This window comes from Pogona vitticeps, chromosome 15 (assembly GCF_051106095.1).
Source record: "Pogona vitticeps strain Pit_001003342236 chromosome 15, PviZW2.1, whole genome shotgun sequence".
NCBI lineage: Eukaryota > Metazoa > Chordata > Lepidosauria > Squamata > Agamidae > Pogona > Pogona vitticeps.
In genome coordinates, this window is record NC_135797.1 from 3,662,648 (window position 1) to 3,672,500 (window position 9,853).

The 9,853-nt window shown below is 48.9% G+C and overlaps 1 protein-coding gene across 2 annotated transcripts in view; it reads right to left on the reverse strand.

The window, feature by feature from the left end:
• The window catches only part of KCNN3 (potassium calcium-activated channel subfamily N member 3), a 55,542-nt gene that overhangs the window by 16,712 nt on the left and 28,977 nt on the right, over window positions 1-9,853 (reverse strand). For both annotated transcript variants that reach the window (XM_072983910.2, XM_078382241.1), the window contains exon 4: window positions 7,205-7,346. In XM_072983910.2, the coding sequence (XP_072840011.2) occupies window positions 7,205-7,346 (142 nt within the window). The remainder of the gene's footprint in view (window positions 1-7,204; window positions 7,347-9,853) is intronic.

A 9,853-nucleotide genomic window follows, 5' to 3' on the forward strand; every position in this document is an offset into this window, starting at 1 on the left:
CGCCACTCATTTTACACTAGTGTAAATTCACTATAGGATTCCGGCCATTATTGTCTGTGTCCTTAATCTATTTACGCCCCACGCTATAGCTACAGATCTCAGAGGAAGGCTGGGTGCTAAAATAATTTAATTATAAAGCAATTGAAAACCATCACTGGTCTTGAGTGGTGGGTCCCCCCACATCAAATTCTGATTTGTGGTGACTGTTATCAGGGTTTTATTTTTAAGGTAGAGAGCACTCAGAAATTGTTAGACCGTTTCCTTTCTCTAGGGGGAGCCCTGGGACGGTGCAGCTTGCCCAAGGCTAACCAGGCTGGCTCTTTTCCACATTGCGGGATTCGAACTCCCAACCTCCCAGCCCCAGTCAGAAATCCAACCCACTGAGCGATCCAGGCCAGCTGATGCAACTTCTAGAGGCATGTCAGGACCCACTAAGGACTGGGACACCTCTTTAATGCCCCCCTCCCACGTCTTGTTTCGGCAAGGCAGACCCCGAGGGAAGATCAGCCCTGGATTTTCCTCAGATGTGCCAGACGTTGTAACCTGTACAGCTCAAGGTGCTTGGCGTTTAGCGTGGAAAGTCCCGTCGTGCTTGAGGGCATCTGTGCTTATTCCACCTGCTGTCTCCTTGAGCTGGGGATCAGCCAGCAGCGGCGAAGAGGAAGCCGGGGATGTTAAAAAGCTCATTTTCTGGATAAATGACAAGAAAAGGTCCCTGTTCCTCGGATCTCAACGGATTTCTCCCCTAATTCAGTTCCAGCTCTCAAGCTCTGAATCACAGCTGGGTTGATCCTCGCCCATCGCCTTCCTGTCATTTCTACCCACTCCAGATTCGGCAAAAGCATTCAGCCTGGCCAGGATTTGCCTGGTAGACTGCCACTGGGCAGAGAGGCTCCATTCTTAACTACTGTGGCTAACCAGACCATCAGCGGAACGCTCTTGGATCGGGACGAAGAGACCCAGCAAAAGGGGGTTCTCTTCCCTCCGTGGCCAACCTGGGGAGCCCATGCTGCTCACGAGGTGTGGGACATCATCCCACTCAAACCCCGTGGCAACGGGTATCAAAAAGCACATGGGGGAAGTGACTCACCTCAGAGCAGAACCTCGTATTCCCCCAAATAGTTCTAGCAGCTTGTATCACCCGTTTAAAGTTCGGAGTAAAACCCAGCACGGATTTTACGCCTGCACCAAACGGAGTCACCGGCCGCCACCGAGTAAAGCCACCAATAGCCTCAACTTGAATGTATCTCACATGTGGGTGTCTATTTTGGGGTGTGTGTGTGTTTCGAGGTACAAAGTGATCTGTAAAGAGAAGGAGCAAGGAAGCGCCACAGAGAGTAGGATCCGACGCCAGTCTTTGGGGCCAGCTGTGCGGCTTTGCAAATTTAAGGAATTCAAATGGTAAAATACATTCTCTTTCTCTTTCCCCACACCGCCCGCCATCTGAAGGGGCTCAGCACACCCCCTTGTCTGCTAGCCAAGCCTTAGAAGCGACTCAGCCGTCTTGGCAGGCGCCATAGCTCAAAGGGAGAGTTCCTGCCGAGCACCAAGAAGGCCGCGGGTTCGATTCCCCGGTTCCCAGCATCTCGGAACAAAAGGCTTTAGAGGAGCGGGTGGGGGAAAAAAAGTTGGCAACTCGGAGCAGGAGAACAGCCTGACCTCCCTTCCAAGGGGTTTTTTCAAATGCCGGGGTCCCCCGTAGCTAGGCAAACCATAGGGGTGTGTGCGTGTGGAGAAGCATTCAGGGAAACTTAAAGGCCGGCTAACAAGCACAGAGGGAGAGAAAATTTGGCTGTTCAACCCTTTCCAGCGACGAGCCTTCAAAAGCGGGCTGGCGGGTTTTTGGCACAGCCCAGCCTCCAGCGGGCGAGGCGCCCAGAAAGGTGACGTACATTCCAGATGGCAAATGCCAGGCTCTTGGCACACAGGCAAGATAGGAAGCCCTCGGTAGGCAAGGCTTTTCCCCAGGCGGCAGGAGGAGAAGAAGGCAGCTGCTCCGTCTCTCCTCGGATTCGGAGTGGATCCGCCCGCGACGCGGTCAAGAGCCGGCCGGGTGCCAGAGCCACCCTTTCGTGCCACCCGAGCCACAAACCGGCCCTCGCCCCCACTCGGTTGCCATAATCCAGGGCCCTGAGAAGCATGCGTTCCGGAGAACAGATGCTGGGTACCGTTGAAAATACACGGGGAGAAAGAGTTTCTCCTTCAAAGCCGCTCGTAAACATTTCTAAATTAAGAGAACTTTTGGTTCATCAAAGGGTGGCTTCTTGGCCTTGCGCTGAAAGAAACACTCATTAAAATTTGTTCCCATGCCCTTAATAAAGCATCAGGTGGCTAAAATGCTTTATTGATTTGTTTAGAAGGGTGTGTGTGTTAATCCTAACCATGAACAGATATCCCTTCTCACATTGGAAAGAAGGAAACACAGAGAGGTGAATCGGCTGAAAAAAAAACAGTGTAAAGATGAATAACCTAAAACGCTTTGTGTTTTGACGTTTGACCGGCTTTTCTAGGGATTGGCCTCTTTAAAAAAAGAGGTATGCTGTCTCCAAAAGCAAAAGGATGCCTCTTCTTAAAACCAAAGTCCTCAGCTTTTGTGAAAATTTTACTCGTTCATTTTAAGCCTGTATAAGGATCATTAGCCTAAAATGTTCCTTTTTTTAGAAGTTCGGTTTGATTTTAGACAGAACATGCCGCTTAAAAGATGCATTCCGTATCGGAAAAGCAAAAGACGGCCTCCTTAAAAACAGAACCCATCCTGCTTGGGTCCTTTTAGGGAGAACAGAAGGAGAGAAATATTCTAAATAAATAACATTTTTGGGTCCCAAACAGTGCACTTTTCATAACCTGAGACCCGAATTTTTTTTTTCCAAATAACCTGATCAAAGCAGAGTTTTAAATCAGTTCACTGGGCGTGCAACCGATTATAAGTTGGTTGAGAATTCCAGTCCTCCTTTTGCTGCTTGATTTTCTGCCCCCTCCAGCAGCCAACATCTGGGGATGTTAAACACCCTGTTTCCTTCTGGTGCCCTTTGGGGCCATGTCCAATTTTGAGGGATTCCCCTTAAATTAAGATTTTTCTCAACTTCTGCCAACCTTAAGTTCCCGGCTGTTGATGCTGTCACATTGTGAACGGATGGAGATATTTGAGCTACTGAAACAATGAGATCCACCCCCGGAACAACAGAAAGAAATTATGATCCACCCAATCAATGTAAAAAAATAAAAACATAAAAACGTCAGTGTTACATCGCTATGAACTGAAAGCCAATCAGGTGAAATGTTTGACGAGCGCCTTTTTTTCTTTCTTTCTTTCTCCCTGTTGCTTTCAAATGATTATCTATGGCTTTCCAGGAGCTGGTCTGACATGTACCCGGGAGGACACACCGGTATTGTTTTGTGTTGCTGATTTAATGAACTTCCTCCTCCGCAGCTGGGAGAGATGTTGCCGCGCCAAAGCGCTCGTAAATCGAGTGGAAACTTCCACGGGTCTCGGATTGATGGGTCTTGTAAGAGCTCCCGAGAAAGAGAGAAGGAACAAAATGTTGTTTCCAGGCAGTCCTGGGTCCCCTTCCAAAGAAAGAACATTGATTTGTTTGGGTTTTTTTGGAATTCAGGGAGGGAAGAGAGGCAAAACGATGAGGAACCTCGTAAAGCTGCCCCATGATGTCCTACACAAGGGATCTCCACGGCGTTGCTCCTTGAATGAGTGGGATTTTAAATGCCATTGTGTAGATCTGAGAAAATCTAGGTCTTCCCCAGCCTTCTCGGAGACAGAAACCACCTTGGCTATCCTTTAGCAACAGAAGGCAAATTATACCAAGCCATACCCACAGATCCTTCGGGGCCAGCTCTGTCTGGCATCGCCTGTTCAGGATACTTGATAAGCCCTATTAAGCAACGCCGCGGATTGGCGATCTTTTGCATGCAACGCAGGCGCCCTCCTTCTGCGCTGCGACTCTTTCCCCAGAAACTAAAATAAGAAGCAAGCCGCTCTGAATCAAAGGCCTGGTTTAAATAGAAATATAGGAAGCTGTCTCCACCCTGCCGTGCCATTTCAGGGTGGTTTACATAACGTTGCATTCAGATGCGACAGCTGGACAATGAGGAGAGCTGAGAAGGCAAAAGCGATTCATTTGAAAGGTAGTGTCGGAGGAGAGCTTTACGGACGCGACGGACGGACCGAAAAGAAGCCCGGAGGCCTCCCCCAAGAAGATAAAATGCCTTGACGGAGGCTGACTCGCCAGAAAAGATGGGGGGAAATGGAAGGCAGTAGGAGAAGAGAAGAAGTAGACATGCGATGGATCGGTTCACAAAAAGAAGCCACAGTTTTGGGGTAATGGAAGCCAAGAAAGGGTATTACTATGAAACCATAGTGGCTGATACGCCGAGGTGGTTAAAATCTGTCAGTCTGTACACCTCGTGGTTCCAGTGAATTTGGGAGGGGGCGAACATCACCCACTAGTGGGTTACAGGGCAGAAGGAGTGTTGGCAAGAGAAACTCCAGGTAGGAAGCGTGGGAAAATAAATAGAATTTACATTTCCAGGCTTTCTCTGTCAAGACACAGAAGGTTTGCCTCCTTGCTGGGTCGCCGGTCCAGCTTCGGGGAAATAAATGTAGCAAGGAAAGGTCTTTCCAGATGTGAAGTGTCAGCAAGAACTGGAAAAGGCTCTTTTAACGGTGTTGTATACGTGCCCGGGGACGGGGGCAGCCCAGCGAAGCCAATCCATTTAGCCAAAGATAAACATACCAACGATGGGAAGGAAGGGGGGAGATTTTAATATGGAAGCCACTTGGATTAGTGTTGTGGGCGGACGCGGGGGGGAATGCAGAAGCTCCCCAGCTGCCTTCTGGAATCCTGGAAACATCTGGGACGGTTCACGAGAGGCTGGAACCGGCAACCCGAGGGCCAAATTGGATCCATCGATGGAACGATCCAGATTCCAACATCCTGTTTCTCACAGCGGGCCTGCCAGATGTTTGCGAGAAGGTCGCCGGGAGGGCTGGAGGACAACAGCGCCCCCCCTTCCAGGCACTCCGCCGTCAGCCACCGATGTGGAGAGGTAGACTGCCCCTGGATCGGGAGGCTCTACTCCCGGATTAGCCCAAAGCACTCTTTGTGGGGTTCTCTCCACTAGGAACCTGGTTCTTTACGGGGGCAAGCTGTAATCTTGAGGGGAGGTTTGCCCGCCGCCCTGGATGTCCAGCAGCTTCCACGCTTTCTGGATGAGCGACTCCACTGGCCCTCAAGATTCATCGTGAGGTTTTATTTCTCAGCGGTTGAGGGCTCTGGCGCTGCGGAGACAGAAGCTGGGAATTCGAATCCACCACCCCCACTGGGCCTCCTTGACAGGGGCTGGACTAGATGATCCCCAGGGGTCCCCTTCTAGCTTGGATGATCATTGTATTGTGGTTACGAAGGGATTGGGCAGTGGCGCTAGAGAAAAGCTGGAGAAAGGTTGAGCCAAGAAGCTGGTATGGGGAGCGCCGAGGGTTGGTCTCGAAGACCCGAATCGGCAGCTCAACGTTTTATATTTTTATTTTAAAAATACAAAATGCCCGTACTTTTTCCTGAGCATCTCTCCTTCCCTCCCTTCGACACGCACCTCCTGGCGCCCAGTTCCTCCTAAGCAACGGACCTCTGACTTTCCCGGTCACCATAACAACCGAAAAGAACGAGACCTGGCCTTCTTATCACAATGAAATGAAGGCCGTTACATTCCCTGACCAGGGAAAACAGGGGGCGTGCCGGCCGAGCGGCCAAGAGAGGGGGGGGGAATCCCTGGAAACCTTGGTGGGCAAGCAGAGTGGGAGAGAAATCCCTCCGATCCCAAGCAGAAAAAGGGTCCTTCTCCGGGAAAGCTGCGATTCTAATTTTTAGAACCGTGGTCAGCAACTGGCGGCCCTCTGGAAGAATCTGGCCCGCAGCACCCAAAACTCTAACCAACACGGAGGAATTGCAATCGGATGGCTCGGAGATACAGTGGTGCCTCACTAGACGATAATAATCCGTTCCACTGAAATCGCTGTTTAGCGAAATCATTGTCCAGCAAAAAGCATTTCCCCATTGGAATGCATTGAAACCTGTTTAATGCATTCCAATGGAGAAGAATCGTCGTTGTCTAGCGAAGATCGGCCATAGGAAAGCCGCTTTGCGAACCGCCGATCAGCTGTTTAAATCGCTGTCCTGCGAAGCTTAGGTCCCGAAAACACCCGTTTTGCGAGCGCGGAGGGAGCTGTCAAAATCGTCGTCTAGCGAAAATCGGTTTGCGAAGCAGGGACCAAACATTGTCCAGCGAAATCCCCCCATAGGAATCACTGTTTCGCGAATCGCTATAGCGATCGCAAAAAGCCAATGTCTAGCAAAAAAACTGTCATGCGGGGTAACTGTCTAGAGAGGCACCACTGTACATCAAATCCAGATCAATTCTATATATATATATGACTCCTCAAGAGTAAAACCCTGTAGAACACTTTCCTGAGCCATAAACTGCCGTGGATATGATACCATAAGACCGTGGATGCGGAGAGAAGAAGCCAGTCAGTAAAACATCCGGATAAAATTTCTCTCTCTGTCTAGGAAATACACGATTTAATAAAGAAACCGACTCAGCACTGCTTCCCACTTTCCCAACATGTAACCTGAGCGACTCTGTCTTCACGGCTGGGGCTGGTGACTCCAATTTCAGGGATGCTGAAAATCCACCCCGGGTTTTACTCCATACTTTCCGAGAGCCCCCCAATGCGTTGAAGGCATTTTGGAAACGGGCTTCTTCTTCGGCACCTCTCATCAAGTGCAGACTCGAATCCGGAGCGGACCCCCCAGCACGGCCAAACCTGACCCCCCCCCAGGCGGATATTTCAGTATCCCATTGGTGGTAGGCTAGTCATAACCTTTTTTTTCCAGTTTGTTGGGTTTCCCAAAAGGGACCTTGATAATTTTTCCAAAACAGGAAAGGAACCTCATATACCTTCACAATTTTAAGCATAACACGTATGTGTTGCCTTCTCAAACCATGATATTATAGGCTGTGATGTTCATGGATAAAAAGTGTGTATATATACTATACACACACCCTCGTTCGCTCTCCAAAATGACACGCTGCAGGTAACTTTGTTAGGTGTAACGAGCCGCTTCCGAGCCCTCCCGCCCAACCGAGCCGTCCCGCGTTCACCTGGGGCCCCCCCTCCAGAGCCTCTCCTCACCATGATGCCCGTAAGGAGGCAGACGCCTTTCCCGCAGTACGTGTGAGGGACCATGTCGCCGTAGCCGATGGAGAGGAACGTGATGGAGATCAGCCACATGGCGCCCAGGAAGTTGCTGGTCACGTCTTGCTGGTCGTGGTACCTGCCAAGGAAGAACAGGGACTGGCGTTGAGAAATGAACGCACAGGGCTTACGTTAATATATCAGGAAAAAGCTTTGTTGTTATTCCCCGTCAAATCACTTCCGACTCATGGTGACCCTTTCAAAATTCCACTTTTCCACAGCCCTGCTCAGCTCCTGAAACGTCAATCTTGTGGCTTCCTTGAGGGAGTCCGTCCATCTTGCATTGGGCCTTCCTCTTTTCCTGTCTTCTCCCTCCTTGTCTTTTCCAGAGAGAATCCTGCCTTCCTGTCATGAGATTCGCAAAGCGGGACAGCCTCAGCTTCGACATTTTTGCCTCCAGGGAGAGTTTCAGGCTCAAGGACGCACTAAGAACCTCTAGCCCCCAGCGAAGTCTACCTCAAACAACAGCAAAGCTGGGAAACTTACATGTCAGTCTGTTGCTTGGCTCCAGGAGAAGCTGGTGGCTTCCTTTACGAAGCAGCACTGAGTCCATGCCAGGGTTTCCATCTCACATTTACAAGAGCCGTCCAAGGGTACTAAGCCTCTATTGGATAGCTTTTTTTAAATGTTCCGGTTAAAACCCGGGATGGATTCCCCGCCCCCGTGGAAGTCAGTCAACGGCTCCACTTTGTAACTCTTGTTTTTAAAAACAGAGCAACGTGTTTGCAACCACGGCTCATTATATTAGTTATTTGTTAGATAATTTCTACTTTCTCTGTGGGTGTGTGGATGCTTGAAAAGCAAAAAATGGCCATAAAAGTCTCCCTCCACGACTTCTTAAAGGAAAAAAAAATTCAGGAGTAATCACTACCCAAATAATTAACCCTAATTATTATATTATCAATGGCAAACCAGAACCGGGATCTATCAAGACCCAGTTCCAAACACTAACCATGACACCACACTGTCTTTTTCACCCTGACAGTTTGAGATGCCTTTCTTTTCTGCCCCAATTTCGTAGATCCATGGGGGGAAAAATCTACCAGCCAGCTTTTCCCCGATTTTTCAGAGCTACAAAAGACCACAGAAGGCTGAGTCCCAAACCCTCCTTATCCCATACCTTAATGGTTTGAAGTTGAGAGTTCGAATCTCCCCACTGGGCTTCCCTTGATAGGGGCTGGACTAGATGATCCACAGGGTCCTATTCCAGCTCTGCCATTTTAAGACTATACGTTAAGTTAAAAACCTCTTTGCTTTCACAAAAAATGTATAGCTGTTGGTTTTTAGACCCTCCCCACTTTCAGTCTCTCCACGAATCGCTTACAAAGGAAAAAGTAGTACTATTATTATTCAAAAAACACCAGGCGCAGTCAATCAAAGTTATAAAAAAAATTGACTGGTATTATATAACAGATACAAGTTTTAACCAAAAAAAACCCACCACCACCATCATCATTAATATTAATATTATTAATATCCCTCTAGTTTTGGCTCTGTTTTCCCAAAGCCACCCCCTCAAAAAAGAAAAAATCACACACCCCTATATAATTTCATCCCAGAGTTTCCTGCAGATGGAGAGATTAATGAAACAGAGGGGAATAAAAGTGAAATACGATAAAAGCCCGCAACACCGAGGCACAAACCTGGCCTTCCATTTGCTCGGTTGAAATATGGCCCTCGGAGAAGCCTTATTTCCACCCTGTGTGGGTTGGGGAGGCAGGCAGCTGCTTGATTAAACCTTCAAAATCATCCCCTCTGCAATGTTTTTTTTTCTTTTTAAACCAGGCTAAGGCCCAGAGGGTGGGGTGGCAGGGATGCAAGGCGGTGGTTTTGATTTTTCCACCAGGCTAAAGTCCTGGAGAGTTCGCTGGATGGCTCAGGGGTCGAGATCTCTGGCTGCAGAGCCAGACGGTCGGGAGTTTGATTCCGCCACTGTGCCTCCTGACATATGTCAGTTTCTGAACAGCACAGAGCGCTTCTTTAAAATAAGCAAGATGCAGAGTGATACAGAACGCTGCAGCGGGGCAAAACTTGGTCCTTTAAGGCATTCAAAACTGGGTCTTGTGTGTGTGTGTGTGTGTGTGTGTGTGTGTGTGTGAGAGAGAGAGAGAGAGAGAGAGAGAGAGAGAGAGACAGAGAGGTACTCAGTGGAATGGCTCAGTGGCTGAGGTCTCTGGCTGGTTGGGAGTTCGATTCCCCCACTGTGCCTCCTGACATATGTCAGTTTCTGAACAGCACAGAGCGCTTCTTTAAAATAAGCAAGATGCAGAGTGATACAGAACGCTGCAGCGGGGCAAAACAGGGTCCTTTAAGGCATTTAAAACTGGGTTTTGTGTGTGTGTGTGTGAGAGAGAGAGAGATTGAGAGAGAGAAAGAGGGAGGTACTCAGTGAAATTGGGAGGAAAGGCAAAAAAATAAAATAAAAATGCCTCGCCTGACAGGTAGAAACATCTTGACAACAGACAGCATGGAACTGCTAAGCTAGCCTTTAATATATATATATATATACCTCAAAAGAGAAAGCGGCTTTGTTATAATTCCCTGAGTTTAGATAGGCGGGCCAGGTCAGGGTCAAAACCTCTCGGG